This window comes from Ursus maritimus, unplaced genomic scaffold (genome assembly GCF_017311325.1).
Source record: "Ursus maritimus isolate PB19 unplaced genomic scaffold, ASM1731132v1 scaffold_19, whole genome shotgun sequence".
In the NCBI taxonomy this organism is placed as follows: Eukaryota; Metazoa; Chordata; class Mammalia; order Carnivora; family Ursidae; genus Ursus; species Ursus maritimus.
In genome coordinates, this window is record NW_024424341.1 from 43,430,418 (window position 1) to 43,449,337 (window position 18,920).

The following is an 18,920-nucleotide window of genomic DNA, read 5'->3' on the forward strand; positions in this document are numbered from 1 at the left end:
ATTACAATGGAATAAAATCATGTATCAGTAATAGAAAGAAAATGGGAAAATTTATAAATACACAGAAATTACAGCCAGTGCAATCTCTATCAAAATACCAATAGCATTTCTTACAGAAATAGGAAAAAACAATTATAAAATTCATTTGGAGCCACAAAAAAACACTGAATAGTGAAAGCATTTTTGAGCAAGAACAACAAAGCAGGAGATAATAAGCTCCCTGACTTCATAACACATTACAAAGTTATAGTAATCAAACAGTATGGTACTGGCACAAAAACATGTGCATAAACCAATGGAATAGAATAGCCCAGAAATAAACCCTCACATATATGGTCAAGTAATCTCTGACAAGGGCACCACAAATATAACATAGGGAAAGGACAGTCCCCTTCAATAAGTGGGTTGGAAAAATAGGATATCCACATGCAAAACAATGAAATTGGACCTTTGTTTTACACTATATACAAAAAATTAACTGAAAAAGGATTAAAGATTTAAACATAAACCAGATGGACTTGACAGACATCAAAACATTCCATCAAAAAGAAACAAAGTGCACATTCTTCTCAAGTATTCATGAAATATCCCCTAGATCATATGGTAGGCCACAATACAAGTCTTAATAAATTTAAGACTGAAATCACACCAAGCATGTTTTCTGACAACAATGTTATGAAACTAGAAATCAATTACAAGAAGAAAACTGGGAAATTCACAAACATAATCAAGTGGGATTTACTCTATGGATACAAGAATAGCTCAACATCCAAAAATCAATGAGAAACACCACAGTAACAAAATAATGGATAAAAATCATATAATCATCCCAAAAGGTGCAAAAAAAAACATTTGACAAAATTCAACATCCATTTATGATAAAAATTCTTAATGAAGGGGATATAGTGAAGAAATATCATTTTTCCCTATTAATTCAATATATGTGATTTATTTTTGTATAGCTTTTACATTTTTAAACTTAATTCCAGCTTTATTAATATAATTGACTATAATACTGTTTAAGGGGTACAACACGTTGATATGATACACATATATAGTGAAATATTAGCATCAGTGTTAGCTAACACCTCCATAATGTAACATAATTACCACTTCTTTTTTGTAGTGAGACATTTACTATCTACTCACTTAGCATCTTTCAAGGATATAATACAATATTTAGTCACCATACTGTACATTAGATCCCTAGAACTTATTCATCTTATAACAGAAAATTTGTACCCTTTGACCAACATTTCCCCATACCCCCTACAACTCTGTGGTAACAACCACTAAACTGTTTCTATGAGCTCACCTATTTCAGATTCCACATATGAGTGATATTCTATAGTATTTTTCTTTCTCTGGCTTATTTCACTCAGCATAATGCCCTTGGAGTTGATCCAAGATTTCATTCTTTCTCATGGATGAGTGATCCTTTATTGTATATATACCACTTCTTCTTTATACATTCATCCATTGACCAACTCAGGTTGTTTCCATATCTTGGCTATTGTAAATAATGCTGTAAGAATAAGGAAGTGTACAAATGTGGAATTTAAGAAACAAAGCAGATGAACACAGGAGAAAGAAAAAACAGAGAGAGGCAAACCATAAAGTAGACTCTTAAGTATAGAGAACAAACCAAGGGTTGCTAGAGCGGAGGTGAGCAGGGAAATGGGCTAAATGGGTGATGGGTATTAAGGAAGGCACTTTTGATGAGCACTGGGTGTTACATGTAAGTGATGAATCACTAAATTCTACTCCTGAAACTAATATTACACTAAATGTTAACTTAGGATTTAAATAAAAACTTGAAACAGAAAAGAAATACAGCATTAAAAAAAAAGAATATAGCATTAAAAAAAAGAATATGGAAATGTAGATATCTCATTAATACCTGTTTTTATTTCCTTTGATATACCCAGAAGTGGGATTGCTGGATCATATGGAAGTTTTATTTTTATTTTTTTAAGGAAACTCCATACTGTTTTCCATAGTAGCTGTACAAATTTACATTCCCACCAACAGTGTACAAGTATTTAGTTTTCTCTACATCCCCACCAACACTTGTTAACTCTGGACTTCTTGATAATAGCCATTTTAACAGGTGTGAGGGAATATCTCTGTGATTTTGATTTGCATTTCCCTAATGATTAGTGGTGTTGAGCATTGTTTCATGTACCTGTTACCTATTTTATGTATTCTTTGGAAAAGTGTCTCCTCGATTCTGCCTATTTTTTAGACTTAGTGTTTTTGGTTTTTGGGGTTTTTTTTGGGGGGGCTACTGAGTTGTATGAGTTTACATATTTTGAATATTAACCCATTTTGAAATATGATTTGCAAATATTTTTTCCTATTCCATAGGTTGCTTTTTCATTCTGTTGTTTATTTTGCTGTGCAGGAAACGTTTACTTATTTAGTACCAAATATTTATTTTTGCTTTTGTTTGTGCTTTTGGTGCCATATCCAAGTAATCATTGCCAAAACCAATGTCAAAGAGGTTTTTCCTATGTTTTATTCTAGGAGGTTTAGGGTTTTAGTTCTTACATTTAAGTCTTTAATCCATTTTGAGTTAATTTTTGTTGAGTGGTTGAGATATGGGTCCAATTTCATTTTTTCTTCCTTGTGAATAACCAGTTTCCCAACACCATTTAATGAAGAAACTATCTTTTCTCCACTGAATATTCTAGGTTCCCTTGTCAAATATTAGCTGACTGTATATGCAAAGGTTTATTTCTGGGTTCTCAATTCTGTTCCATTGGACTACATGTCCATTTTTATGCCAGTACCAACGAGTCTTAGTTACTATAGCTTTATAGTATAGTTTGAAATTAGGCAATGTGATAACTTCAGCATTGTTCTGCTGACCTGGGCTATTCATGGTCTTTTGTGGCTCCATACAAATTTTAGGATTGTTTTTCTATTGCTGTGAAAAATGCCAGCTGAATTTTGATAGAGATGGCATTGAACCTGTAGATGGCTTTGTGTGGAAGGGACATTTTAACAATAATTCTTCTGATCCACGAACATGGGATATCTCTTATTTGTGTCTTCTTCAATTACTTTAATCAGTCTTGTAGTTTTCACCATGCAGATAGTTCACCTCATTGGTTAAATTTATTTTCTACATATTTTATAATTTCTGATGCTATTGTGAATAAGATTTTTAAAAATTTCTTTTTCAGATATTTTGTTGCTAGTGTATAGAAACACAACTTATTTCTGTATGTTGATTTTGTATCCTGCAACTTTATTTTTTGATTAGCTCTTAACAGTTTTAAGGTGGAGTCCTTAGGATTTTCTCTATATAAGATCATATCATCTAAACAGAGACAACTCTACTTCTTCCCTTCCAATTTGGATGCCTTATACTTATTTTCTCATTTGATTGCCCTGGCTAGAAATTCCAGTACTATGTTGAATCAGAGTGGTGAGATTAGACATCCTGGTGTTATTCCTGAACTGGAAGGAAAACTCCTCCTTTCACTGTCAAGTATGATGGTGGCTGTGGGTTGGTCATATTTGGCTTTTATTGTTTGCAGTGTTCCTTCTATACCCAAATTTGTTGAGTGTTTTTATCATGAAAGGATGTTATATTTTGTCAAATACTTTTCTGCACCTGTTGAGATGATCATATGATTTTTATTCTTCATTTTATTAATGTGGTACATCACATTTATTGATGTGAATATGTTGAACTATCCTTGTATCCCAGGGATAAATCCCACTTGATCATGGTGTATGATTCTTTTAATGTCCTGTTGAATTCAGTATGCTAATTTTTCTTCAGAATTTTTGCATTTATATTCATCAGGATTATGGGCCTGTAATTTTTTTTCTTGTGGTGTTCCTGTCTGGCTTTGGCGTCAGGGTAAGGCTAACCTTGTGAAATGAGCTTGGGAGTGTTCCCTCCTCTTCAATTTTTTGTAGGAGTTTGAGAATTGGCATTAATTCTTTAAATGTTTGATAAAATTCAATAGCAAAGGCATCTGGTGCTGGGCTTTTCTTCACTGGAAATTTTTGATCACTGATTGAATCACCACACTAGTGTAGTAATTGGTCTCTCCAGAATTTTTATTTCTTCATAATTCAGTCTTCATAGGTCATATGTTTCTAGGAATTTATCCACTTCTAGGCTATCCAATTTGTTAGCATACAAGTGTTCATAGTAGTCTCTTACGATCTTTTGTATTGCTGAGATATCAGTTAGAATGTTTCCTCTTTCATTTCTGATTTTGTTTATTTGGGTCCTTTTGCTTTTCTTTTCTTTTTTTTAAATAATGTGCTGTTAGAATAATTTTATTTTATCTTTATTTTTTAAATATTTTATTTATTCATTTGAGAGAGAATACGAGTGGGGGTGAGGGAGAGGCAGAGGGAGAGAGAGAAGCAGACTCCCGACTGAGCAGGGAGCCCGATGTAGGGCTAGATCCCAGGACCTGGAGATCATGACCTGAGACAAAGGCAGATGCTTAACCATCTGAGCCCCCCCCAGTTGCCCCTCTTTGCTTTTTTTCTTAGTCTAGCTAAAGTTTCGTCAATTTTGTTCTTTTCAAAAACAGATTTTAGCTTTGCTAATCTTTTCTATTGCTTTACTAGTCTCTATTTGATTTATTTCAGCTCTGGTCTTTGTTATTTCCTTCTGTTAACTTTGGCCTTAGTTTGTTCTTTTTCTAGTCCCTTGACATTTAAAGTTGTTTATTTGAAATCTTTCATTTTCCCTTACACATGCATTTATTGCTATAAACTTCCCTCTAAGAAATGATTTTACAGCATCACATATGTATTTGTCTGTTGAGTTTCCATTTTCATTTGTTTGGGCACTTTTTTCCTCTTGATTTCTTCCTTGGCCCATTGGTTATTCAGGAGTGTGTTGCCTAGATTCCACATATTTGTAAAATTTCCAGCTTTCTCTTGTTTTTTTGATTTTTAGTTTCATACCATTTTGGTTGGAAAAGATACTTGGTATGGCGTCACTCTAATTTTCCTAAGAATTGTTTTGTGACCTATCATATGATCTATCCTGGAGAATATTCCATGTGCAGTTGAGAAGATGTGTATTCTGCTGCTGCTGTTGAGTGGAATGTTTTATATATGTCTGTTAGGCCCAGTTGTTTTAATGTATGACTCAAGTCAAATGTTTCTACATTGATTTTCTGTTTGAATGATCCATCTGTTACTTCAAGTGAAGTATTGAAATCCCCTACTGTTCTTGTATTGCTTATTTCTCCCTCCAGATCTGTCAGTATTTGCTTAACATATTTAGGTGTTCTGATATTGGGTGCATAAACATTTATGATTGTTATATCTTCTTGATGAATTGACCTCCTTATCATTCTATAATGACCTTCTTTGTCTCATAATTTTTGGCTTAAAGTCTATTTTGTCTTATATAAATATGGGCCAGCCCTGTAAGGCCAACCCCACTTTCTGCTTCCATGGAATATCTTTTTCCATCTCTTCACTTTGAGCCTATGTATGATCTTAAAGCTGAAGTGCCTTTTGGTAGGTAGCATATAGTTGAGTCTTATCCATCTGGCCATTCTATGCCTTTCAATTGGTAAATTCAATTCATTTACATTAGAGAAATTATTAATATGTAGACTAACTCCATCTTATTAATAGCTCTCCAGCTATTTTGTAGTTCCATTGTTCTTTTTTCCCCTCTCTTTTCCATGGTGGTATGCTGTGATTCCCCTCACTTATCTTTTGTGAATCTAATAGAGTTTTGCTTTATGGTTATCATGAGACTTACATAAAACATCATATAGGGGCACTCGGATGGCTCACTCAGTTGGGTGGCTGGCTCTTGATTTCGGCTCAGGTCATGATCTTAAGGGTCCTGGAATCGAGCCCTGCATCAGGCTCTGCACTCAGTGAGGAGACTGCTTGAGAATTCTTTCTGTCTCCCTTTGCCTTTCCCCCTGCTCTCTCTCTAAAATAAATAAATCTTTTAAAAAATCTTATAAAACAGTCCATTTTAACCTAATGGATAGCAACTTTAATCACATAAAAGAGCTCTACTCTCTTACTGCCCCTTTTATGTTTTTTATTTTACCATTTTTTATTTTTTATATCCTGAATTCATTAACAAATTACAGTAGTTATTTTTTATATTCTTGTTTGGTTTATGGTGTCCCACACATCTTACAGTCTTTCTTCACTCTCTTTCATTCCTTTTTTCTTTGTTCTCCTCTGTCTGGGGTATTTCAAAGCCCCCATCTTCTATCTCTCTCATTTTATATTCACTTGGTCTATTCTCCTGTTGATGTTCTCTGTTGCATTTTTCATTTCATTCATTCTTCAGCTTCAGATTTGTTTGGTTTGTTTTTATGATTTCTTTTTGTTGAATTTCTCATCTTACTCATGTATTGCTTTCCTGCTTGTTGAGTTCTATGTTTTATTGTAGCTCATTGAGTTTCTTTAGAACAGCTAATTTGAATTATTTGTCAGGTAAATCACAGAATTCTGTCTTTGAGTTCAGTTACTAGAGGATTATTGAGATCTTTTTGTGATGTCACATTTCATTGATTCCTCATGTTTCTTGGAGTTTTGCATTGCTGTTTTCTCATTTGAAGTAGTCACCTCCTCCAAACACTACTAGTTGCCTTCAGGTCAGAGATACTTTTTATTGGGCCTGCTTATAACCGGGGCTTTCTCTGTCATTGTAGGAATACATGTGCTCCCTACTTCTTGGCGTCTTGTGACAGAAATCTTAAGCTTCTTTGTCTTCTCTCAACCTTACAACTCACCAGGCTGGCTGCAGGAAACCTCTTTTGTTTTTCCTAAGATAATACTATAGCTCAAGTTTGTGTTTTCTCCCTCGCTACAGACTCTGGCCTGTTTTCTGTGTGCTCTCTGTCTACCAAAACTGGTCTTTACTGCCATACTTGGGAACATACACAAAGAGCTAGCTGAAGAACTGAGGGAGCTGTGGGTTTAATATTTGGAGCATTGGGGGTGCCTGCAAGCCAGGTGGGGGATCCTTGTGTAAGGTTTTCCCAGCAGCTTCTGGTGGGCTTCCTGCAGGAGTCCTGAATGCAGCCAGTAGGAATTGTATTCCTTTAATACATTCTGACATTCTTATAACCTCATCTCTCTTCCCACAGTCACGCAAGTATTGCCTCAATACTGTGGGTGCTGCAGGAGAAAAACAAGTTTCTTCAGCAGCATCCTATACCGGTAGGGAAGCTGGGCAAGCACTCACTGTTTTCCCCTGCAGAAAAAGTCATTGCTGGCTAGTTCAGCACCATGATATGCCACCTTGGGGAAGGGGTGGCACTGGTAAAGTTCATCTTACCCCCTCCTTTTTTTTCTTTTTCTCCAAAACAGTGCTAGAATCTCTGCTCAGGAAATCTGGAGTTCTACAAAGCCTCTCTCATTTGTGAGTGTCTGCTCAAATCAGCTCTCTCCAGGTTTGCCCTGAATGCAGCCAAAAGAGGCTGGGGATGGTTCAGAGTCCTGTTGGAGGACTATCAGCTTATTACTTGATGTGGGTGAGACTCCTCTCAGGTCCCTTAGCTTATGGTGTTGGATCCCACAACAATGACAGAGGCACTTTTACTTGTTAATCATGGGGGGCCAAATGAGGGTAGGCATCTTATGCTGTCATAATGCTGATGTCATTCCTCAAAATTCAAATTTCTGTGAAGAATTTTTATTTTCACCCTGGTATGGATTTTTCCTTCTTACACTTTACCATCACATATTTTTCTTTAAGATGAATTATCTCTTGTCATAAGAAATAGATGTTGGTCAAACTTTTCTTATATTCATTTACCTGAATGTCTTTTTTCCCATTATGATGATTTGATGTTCAGTAAAACATGGATACTAGTTAAAAGTTTTTCCATAATAAAATTGAAAAGATAATAACAATGACAAAGGCTAATACTAAGCAAGTTTTATTATGTGATAGGCACAAATGTAGAATTCACATAACAAGCCTCTGAGGTGAGCTCATTATGCCCGCATTACCATAAGCACATTATATATGCATATAAAAGGATCTGTTGAAGAATAAGTTGGTTAACATTAGGGAAATAACTAGGTCTGAATGTTGGTCAAGGGAAGTAGAGCTTATATATCATAGTATAAGTCTTTAAAAGCAGAAGAGACCCCATACATTTTCTCTGAAATGAACAATAAAAAATAAAGACACATTCAAAAGGGGCCATCAAGGTAATACTTTATAATGGCAAAATTTTCAATATTTGACAAAAGGGGCTTGATAAAGACAGGTGAATACTTTCAAGGCAACAGAAGAGTAACAATATATTTACAAAGACTATTAAAGGCTGGTTATAGTATAGCATAATCACACTTTTCAAAAACAATGACATAGTCTTAAAAGGTTTGCTACAAAAGTTTGACAATGATTGTCTATGGTTGGTATGATTACAGATAACTATTTTTGTTTATATCTACATTAATATAGAAAAGAACTGTTTTGCAAAAAGAGTATAGACTTTGTAAAAAGGAAAGTAAAACAAGCTTCCAAAAAAAAAAAAAAAGATACAGATCCACAAGATATTGAAGGATACTTAAAAGTAACAGTAACAACAAAAACAAAATGGAACACAGATACAAACACACATATGCAAATTTAGAAAATGAAGACTGACCTGATACCCATGCTTCATATGTATAAAAAATATAACTTACCATCAAACAGGCAATAAAAAAATACAAAAATAGATATGGTTATTAAATAAATGGTATTCAAATGAGAAAGAGGGAGAAGGGCAAATTTAGACCCTCAATAAATAATTTAATTTTGAGATGGATCAGTAAACAAAAGTAGCAGGGTTAGCCCCGAAATGAATTTTTCAATGTTTAAAATAAAGGCGAAATACAATAAACAGTTTTTAAATTTTTAATATTCACAAGTATGAATTTTCCAAAAATAATGAAAGAATGACTATAAGAGATCTTCAGAGTGGTTTTTCTTTTCCTGTATAAATTCCCACAGACTAAGTGGTAAAGCATAAGTAAGGCATTTGTACCTTAATTACATTTGTGGTGACTCTCCCTAATATGTGTCCTGCGTCCTTCCTTAACCACATAATCCTAACGTAAATTTCCAATTCACAGAGCTACTCACTGATATGACTTTTTTTATGTTGCTGAATCTCTGAACCCCTCCCAAAAGCCTTTCCACATTCCTTACATTCATAAAGTTTCTCACCAGTATGAATTTTCTGATGTTGAGTAAGGCTTGAGCCAGTACCAAGATTCTTCCCACATTCCTTACATTCATAAGATTTTTCACTAGTGTGTATTCTCTGGTGCCGATTAAGAGCTGAACCACTACTGAAGGACTTTCCACATTCTTTACATTCATATGGTTTTTCACCAGTGTGAATTAGCTGGTGTTGGATAAGTTTTGAGCCACTACCAAAGGCCTTGCCACATTCTTTACATTCATAAGGTTTCTCACCAGTATGAATTCTCTGATGTTGAGTAAGGTCTGAACCACTACTAAAGGCTTTCCCACATTCCTTACACTCATAGGGTTTCTCACCAGTGTGCATTCTTTGATGCTGAATAAGTTTTGAACCACTTCTAAAGGCCTTCTCACATTCCTTACACTCATAGGGTTTCTCACCAGTGTGAATTCTCTGATGCTGAGTGAGATCTGAGCCACTATTAAAAGCCTTCCCACATTCCTTACATACATAAGGTTTCTCACCAGTATGAATTCTTTGATGTCGAGTAAGGGCTGATCCAAAACTAAAAGCCTTCCCACATTCATTACATATATATGGTTTTTCACCAGTATGAATTCTCTGATGCCGAGTAAGGGCTGAACCACTACTAAAGGCCATTCCACATGCTTTACATTCATAAGGTTTCTCACCAGTATGAATCCTTCGATGTTGAGTAAGGTTTGAACCACTGCCAAAGGCCTTTCCACAATCCTTACATTCATAAGGTTTCTCACCTGTGTGAATTCTGTGATGCCGAGTAAGGGCTGATTCAAAACTAAAGGACTTCCCACATTCCTTACACTCATAAGGCTTTTCACCACTGTGAATTATCTGATGTCGAATAAGGCCTGATCCAAAACTAAAGGCTTTCCCGCATTCTTTACATTCATATGGTTTCTCACCAGTATGAATTCTCTGATGATGAGTAAGGTTGGAGCCACTACCAAAGGCCTTTCCACATTCACTACATTCATATGGTTTCTCACCAGTATGAATTCTTTGATGGTAAGCAAGGTTTGCACCACTACCAAAGGCCTTGCCACATTCTTTACATTCATAAGGTTTCTCACCAGTATGAATTCGCTGATGTCGAATAAGGACCGATACAAAACTAAAATCCTTCCCACATTCCTTACATTCAAGGAGTTTCTCATCAGTATGTATTCTCTGATGCTGGGTATTGAAAGTGGGCATGTCTTCAGAAGTAAATATCATTTGACTGAAATGTCCTTCCTGAGACTCCTGTTTTCTCTCAAACTGGCTTTTACATTCCCAATCACCTCTGAAACTTGAACACTCAATGCTGTTTTTTATAAGTCTTTCCATTATCTCTCATCAGGATGATTCTATTCCATAAATATCCTTTTTCAGAAATAATTTCTTGGTCTCAACCTTGATTCACAGTCTGAAAGAAAATATAAAAGCAAACATTCACTTTTTTTGTGTTCTGGGAGAAAAAACTTTTATAATAGAAATGAAAAGATTTAACTGAAACTAATTTTCATAAAAACTGAGTAACTTATACAGTTCTCAAATATGATTGGGCAATTTGACAAATAGAAAAGGAAAGTAAAAAGAAGTCACACTGGAAGGTGAAGGAGATATTTAGGAAAACAGATTAGTCAGGTGTTCCTAAATAGTGATTTAAATAAAAATCCCCTTCAAGCACGGGGAGCTTGATAAATATAAAGATGTCTAGGCTCTACCCCTATTTTGTTAGAGAATAAATCTAGTGCCATATACATTTTTAAATGTGGGTAATTACCATTTAACTCATTTCTTAGGGTTGTTTGGATCATTAAGAAACTACAACTAGAAGGAAAAATCTAGGATAAATAATCAAGTAACAAACATAAATTGCATATAATCTGAAGGAAATAGAAGAGAATATTACTCCAGATATAGCAGTATCCTGATGAAAGATTAATATGATGAATGAGCAATGCAGAAGGAAGAATCTATGGTGATTAGAATGTGGCTTATTTATGCCATTTGATAAAATCCATGTTTGCCTAGGGAGTCTATGAGGTTAAGCTTGGGAGAACAAAAAAGGGGACTCGGCAAAAGCTGCTGTACTTGAGAATCTAGTTTTAAGGTATGAGAGAAGGAAAGAGCAGATAGAGGTAATGTGATACTATTGGCAGATTGCAAGGATGCAGATAGATAAGTATTCTGAACCCTGGCTCTAATAATTATTTAATGATTCTGAAATCACACATAATATATTTATGTAGTTGTATAAAGTAACTGTACAGTGTTCCATAGCTACTATTTTGGAAGACCTACACGCCAGAAAAGAGACTAGGAAAAAGAATGGATTTTAAAATATCAATTAAGTCCCTGAGCAAATACATCAAACCCCAAAGGTGAAAACATCTGAGCTCCATTCTCTTCTTATAACACATCCAGCAAGATTGTTTGGAGTAGGCCTAAATATGTCCTGAGATTGTTCTTTCCATCTCCACTGTCAACAGATGATCCAGGTCAAAATTTTCTTTTATTTGGACACAAAAGCAGAATTTTATTTATTTGTCTGCCTTTCCAGTTTTACACCCTTAGCAGCCAGAGTGATATTCAGCCTGGCACTGTTCTGTTAAAAATGCTTCAGTGATTCCCCATTGTCTTTTGGATAAGATCTGTACTCCTTAACTTGGTCTTAATAATTCCTCAGTAATCTACCTCCTGCCTGCCTCTTCAACCTGATACTTCTCTCCCCTCAACAATAAATTATAGCTACACTGGTCTTCTCAGTTCTTCAAATGCACTAAACTGTAACACTCCCCCAACACACACACACAGACAAAATGATTTCATCTGCCCTACATATTAGTCCATACTCCCTCTCCACATCGTTAAGGTCCCTGCTAAGTGGCATATCCTATAAAGATCTTTTCTGAATACTCAGTCTTAATTATGCACATCCCACCATTACCTCTCAAAGCACTTCCCCCCCCCTTTTATTTCCTTCCATTCTTTGTATTTTGTTTTGGTAAGGCTCGATTACACATTTGTCTCCTATAATTGCAAATTTCATATTTGAATTTTGCTTAACGTCTGTCTGCTACAGGAGAGCCAACCATCAGGAAGGAAGTATAACCAATATGTTACTTTAATCAACTTGAACTCTGGCACATGCAAAAAAATCAAAATACATTTAATGAGTGCCTAATATAATAAATTAGTTTCAAAATTCATGATCCTTAAAAATAAACATCTAAAAACAAGATTTCTCTAGAAAGAGAATACACTTTCTCTCAAAGAGGACAAGTGGATCACATGCAGTTTTTCCTGCCCTTTTAAAAGCCTCACTAAAACCAATGAAATGGATTTTTTTAAAAAGGACCAAATACTCAGGTAAAGAGAATTAAAGAGGAGATAGAAGCAGCAAAACTTCTGAAGTTAGAAACCATGAAAATAAATGATGACTAACTTAACAAACCAAAGAAGGATGAAACCTAACTCAAAAAGTAAGCAAAACCCAGAGAAGGAGGATTTATGCTGCAGAACCCCAGAAAAGCTTAAGAAATGCGGGCACTATGTACCTGTGGAAATTTACTAGTTGGCATACAAAAAGTTAAGTCAGGTTCATAGTGTCTGCTCTAAAATACAGAGAGGCAAATATCATCACATATTAAAGGAAAACCTATAATTAAAAAAAAAGATTAAATAAACCCCAAAGAACTTAGAAGAGAAGCTACATAAGAAAACAAAAATTTCAGAAGCCACCATTAATATCCTGAGAGGGACATGAGAAATTATTTTACATGGTAGAAAAATAAGATGGCATAAAAAGGAATGAGATGAAAAAAAGAATCTTAGAAAATGAAAATATAAAGTGGGAATAAAAACAAGTAATTAAAAAGATTAAAAGATAAACGAAAGAAATCTCTTTTAAAAGCACAATATATGGAAGTGGAAAACGTATGAAAATTGGAAGGTCATGCAAGGCAGCTCAATATCTAGTGGAAAGAGATCATTTTTAAAAGTGTGCTAAGCATCTGCCAAGTGTCAGGCAGGGTGCTAGAAGGAATAAAGAAATCTGAAAATCATCATTTTGAAAACATCAATCTAACTGATTCAGGCAAGGATTCTCAGTAAATTCTAAAACCAGAAAGTGAATGGTTGTAGAGAAAAAGGATATTCACTGGTCTCATAGTATCACTTCACAGACTATTCACTAATTATAAAGGGAAAAATATATCTTTACACTGGGAAGATTAAGTATTCACCACCTTTAACCTTAAGTTAAAAAAAACTGGGCACCACCAATAGTGCAACAACCTGTGCTTCCCAATGTAATGCAATAAAAGGTACACGACCCTATCACCTACACAGTATGCTTGCCAAATACTTAAACTGAATCTAAGCCTCCAATTTCCATGAGAAAGCCATCAGACAAATGGAGGTTGCTGAGACAGTCTATAAGACTGTCCTGAATTGTCTAAAACATTCAGTGCCTTATTAAACAAAACAAAAAAAGAAAGAAAAGAAAAGAAAAGAAAAGAAAGGAAAGGAAAGGGAAAGAAAGAAAGAAAGAAAGAAAGAAAGAAAGAGAAAGAAAGCAAGCCTGTTATAGATTAAAAGAGTACTAAAGAGACCCAACAACCAAATATAATCGTGAATCTTGACTGGATCCTAGATCAAACAAGTGACCAAGTAAATGAACAAAAAACATTACATCAGCTAAAAAAAAAAAAAAAACAAAAAAAAAAACACATTTTTGGGGAACCACTGGAAATACCTGAACATGAAATGTCTGAGGTGATAGTAACGAGTTAATGTAAATTTTCATAGATTTGCTATGTCATTGTTATTGTTTGGAAAATGTCCTTATACCAAGGGGATGCATGCTAAAAGTATTAAGGGTAAAATGTCCAGATGTCTCCAACTTAATTTCAAATGATTCCGGGAGGGGGTGGGGGTGGACTATATTTGCGAGTGAGTGAGTGTGTGTGTGTGTGTGTGTGTGTGTGTGTGTGTGTTTAGGAAGATAAAGCAAATGTGGCAATGTGTTAACAACTAGCAATTTTAAGTGATTACTAAATAGGGCATATAGGTTACACTGGAACATTCTTTCAATTTTGCTGTATATTAGAAAATTTTCAAAGAAAACAGAAATTACAGATTGTTTTAGAAAGTAGCATTTAAGAAATTTTCCAGACTTGAAGGACATGAATCTCCACATTTAATGGACTCACTTGATACCTAACATAAAGAGTAAAAATGATTCACACTAAGACATATTTTACATTAGGTTCCAGGACACTAGGAACAAAGAAAAGACCATAAAAGGCTCCAAAGATTAAAAATAGGGCATAAATAAAAGTGCAGGAATGAAAATGGCTTTGGAGTTCTCAATAATATTCTAAGCTAGAGTCGTAACTACAAAATTCTAAAGAAAAGTAATTTCAAGTAGAATTACTGACCTGCAAAAGAACCAATGTACTGGCTGAAAAAGCCCTTTTCAGATATACTAGAGCTCACAAGTTTAACACATTCATCCGTTCTTACATGCCACCTATATCAAAAACCAATTTTTATAAAATATTTTATTTATTTATTTATTTATTTATTTATTTGAGAGACAGACAGAGTATGTGCACTAGCAGGGGCAGGAAGGAGTGGGAGGGACAGAGGGAGAGGGAGAAGCAGACACTCCACTGAGCAGGGAGCTGAACACAGGGTTGGATCCCAGGACCCTGGAATCATGACCTGAGGTGAAGGTAGATGCTTGACCAACTGAGTCACCCAGTTACCCCCAAAACCAATATTGATAATTTGAAGTTTTCTTGGAGTAAATCAAAAAACAAGAAGGCACGAAATCCAAGAAATAAAAACTTAACATAGAAGATGAGCACAGAATTCAAAAAGGCAAAATTTAAAATAATAGTTGACAGAAAAGAACAAAGGATTGTAGGAGGGTTGTTTAAACACAGGAAAATGACAGGTTTCCCAAAAAATTTATTTTCTGAAAGACTTTGGGTATGAATTAGTGATAGTTGCATGGACAACCAGGCATCACCCTCCCTTTAAAAACAGGCAATATTAACTACTTGGAAAATAAAGTTGTAGAACAGGGTACACATGACTCATACCCCAGTTATGAAAAAATCCATGATAAAGAGTAAAGAAATAAGCCTTACAATGGGAGAAGATATTTATAAAATATTTATCAAAAACCTAGTATCCAAAATATAAAGATGTTTTTCAAACGACTAATAAAAAGCTAAATGATCCAAAAGAAAAAGAACCACTAAATAAATAAGAAGATATCTGTTATAATAAAGAATTTGTCTGGTCTTTGTCCCAGGTTTCTAGATCATAGTTTCTAAAACCCTTGGAATTTCCCAAGTGATAGAAGTGTCTTTGTTATTGGATCACACCTGAGTTTATGCTAATGAAGTAACTCATGGTGTGCCTGTGTAGGTAGCTTGAACACTGGAGGTGATCACCAGAAAGACTGAGCCAACCCAACCTCTGGGAGGGGGGAGTGAAACTGGAGATTGAGTTCAATCATGCATCCAGTGATTAAGCATCCACATAGTGGAACCCCAATAAAAAGTCTGGACACCGAAGCTCAGTAGAACATTCTGGCTGATGAACACATTGATGAACCAGAAAGGTAATGCACTCTAATTCCACGAGGAGATTCTACAGAAACTGTATTTGGGTTCCTTCCCAACTTTGCTTATGTATCCTTCATTTGGCTACTCCTGATTTGTATCCTTACTACTCATAATAAAACTTTAATTTTGAGTATAGTGCTTTCCTGGATTCTAAGAGTCATTCTATTAAATTATTAAACTTGACATGGTGGACACTCATGGGGACCCTTTTTTTTCCAACCAGATTTGTAGCCAGTTGGTCTAAAAAAAGGAGAGATAAACAGTTAAAACGTGTAGATCTGATACTAACTTAGGGTGGCTAGTGACAGAATTCAACTGAAGTAACCAGTTGGGGTTAAAACAGAATAACATCCCAGATGTATGGACGGGAAGACTTAGTAGTGTTAAAAGATGGCAAAACTCAACAATCTGCAGATTCAATGTAACCTCTATCAAAATTTCAATGGCCTTTTTGGAGAAATGAAAAGCTGATCCTCAAATTCATATGGAATGGGCCCTGAATAGCCAAACAATATTGCAAAAGAAAAACAAAGTATGAAGATTACCTCTTGATTTCAAAACTTACTAACAAAAAGTTACAGTAATCAAAAAACACTGTGATACTGACACAAGTATAGATATATAGACCAATGGGATAGAACTGAGAATCTAGAAATAAACCTAAATATCTATGACCAAATGATTTTCAACAGGATGACAAGTCCATTCAATGGGGAAAGAAACATTTAACAAGTGGTGCTAGGACAACTGGATAAACATATGCAAAAGGATGAAGTTAAACCCTCGATCTCACTTCATATACAAAATTAACACATGGAACTGGACCCGCTTTCTTACCCTATACACAAAAATAAACTCAAAATGGATTAAGGACCTAAATGTGAGACCAGAAACCATAAAAATCCTAGTAGACAGCACAAGCAGTAATTTCTCCACAGCAACATTTTTCATGATGCTTATCTCCTGAGGCAAGGAAAATAAAAGTAAAAATAAACTACATCAAAATAAAAAGCTTCTGCACAGCAAAGGAAACAATCAACAGAACTAAATGGAAGAACATATTTTCAAGTGACATATCCAATAAAGGGCTAGTACCCAAAATATATAAAGAACTTACGCAACTCAACACTCCAAAACCAAATAATCCAATTAAAAAATGGGTAGAACCCATGAACAGACATTTCTCCAAAAAAGATTTACAGATGGCCAATAGACACATGAAAAGATGCTCAACATCACTCATCATCAGGGAATTGCAAGTAAAAACCACAATGAGATATCACCTCGCACCTGTCAGAATGGCTAAAATCAGTAACAAAGAAACAACAAGTGTTAGCGAGGACGTGGAGAAAAAGGAAACTTTGGGCACTGTCGGTAGGAATGCAAACTGGTGCAGACACTGTGGAAATCAGTATGGAGACTCCTCAAAAAAATTAAAAGTAGAATGACCATATGATTCAGTAATTCCGCTACGGGGTATTTAATGAAAGAATATGAAAACACTGATTCAAAAAGATCTATCACCTCACACCAGTCAGAATGGCTAAAATTAACAAGTCAGGAAAGGACAGATGTTGGCAAGGATGCAGAGAAAGGGAAACCCTCTTACATTGTTGGTGGGAATGCAAGCTGGTATGACCACTCCGGAAAACAGTATTGAGGTTCCCCAAGAAGTTGAAAATAGAGCTACCCTAGGACCCAGCAATTGCATTACTGGGTATTTACCCCAAAGATACAAATGTAGTGATCCAAAGGGGCACCTGTACCCCAATGTTTATATCAACAATGTCCATAATAGCCCAGATGTCCATCCATAGATGAATGGATAAAGATGTATATATACACAATGGAATACTACTCAGCCATCAAAAAATGAAATCTTACCATTTGCAACAACATGGATGGAACTAGAGAGTGTTATGCTAAGCAAAATAAGTCAATCACAGCAAGACAATAATCATATGATCTCACTCATATGTGGAATTTAAGAAACAAAACAGAGGATCATAGGGGAAGACAGGAAAAAATAAAACAAGACAAAATCAGAGAGGGAAACAACCCGTAACAGACTCTTAATCATAGGAAAGAAATTGAGGATTGCTAGAGGGGAGGGCGGTGGGGGGTGAGGTAACTGGGTGATGGACATTAAGGAGGGCATGTGATGTAATGAGCACTGGGTATTATATAAGTCTGATGAATTACTGACCTCTACCTCTGAAACCAATAATACACTCTATGTTAATTAATTGAATTTAAATTTTAAAAAGTAAAAAAGAAAAGAAAAAAAAAGATCTATGCACCCCTGTTTATTGCAGCATTATTTACAATAGCTAAATTATAGAAGCAACTCAAATGTCCATCAATAGACGAGTGGAAAAGATGTGGTGTATATATATATATATATAATGGAATATTACTCAGCCATAAAAAAGAATAAACTCTTGCCATTTGCAACAACATGGACAGATCTAGAGAGTACAATGCTAACTGAAATAAGTCAGTCAAAAACAAATACCATATGATTTCACTCATATGTGGAATTTAAGAAAAAAAGCAAAGGAAAAAAGAGACAAAAAAGACTCAAGTGTACAGAACAAACTGGTGATTATCAGGGGAGAGGTCAGTAGGGGGACGGATGAAATAGACAAAAGGGATTAACAGTAACCTTACTGTGATGAACACTGAGTAATGTATAGAATTGTTGAATCACTATATTGTACACCTGAAACTAATCTAACACTGTATGTTAAGTGTACTAGAATTTAAAAAACTTAAAGCCCTCTTCCATAAAAATTGGCTTAACAATTAAAAAAATTAACTCAAAACGGATCAATAGCCTAAACATAAGAGCTAACCCATAAGGGCGCCTGGGTGGCATAGCGGTTAAGCGTCTGCCTTCGGCTCAGGGCGTGATCCCGGCGTTATGGGATCGAGCCCCACATCAGGCTCCTCCGCTCTGAGCCTGCTTCTTCCTCTCTCACTCCCCCTGCTTGTGTTCCCTCTCTCACTGGCTGTCTATTTCTGTCGAATAAATAAATAAAATCTTTAAAAAAAAAAAAAAAAAAAAAAAAAAAAAAAAAAA

General features: G+C 35.2%; 2 protein-coding genes across 2 annotated transcripts in view; both read right to left on the reverse strand.

Moving 5' to 3' along the window:
* Window positions 1-18,920, reverse strand: part of LOC103681551 (zinc finger protein 383-like) — a 56,936-nt gene that overhangs the window by 23,512 nt on the left and 14,504 nt on the right. The gene's annotated exons all lie outside the window — the stretch shown is intronic.
* ZNF345 (zinc finger protein 345) overlaps window positions 7,894-18,920 on the reverse strand; it is a 24,572-nt gene continuing 13,545 nt past the window's right edge. Inside the window, exon 2 of the mRNA XM_008711143.2 lies at window positions 7,894-10,617. Coding sequence (XP_008709365.1) covers window positions 9,099-10,538 — 1,440 coding nt within the window. The 5' untranslated portion in view covers window positions 10,539-10,617 and the 3' untranslated portion in view covers window positions 7,894-9,098. The remainder of the gene's footprint in view (window positions 10,618-18,920) is intronic.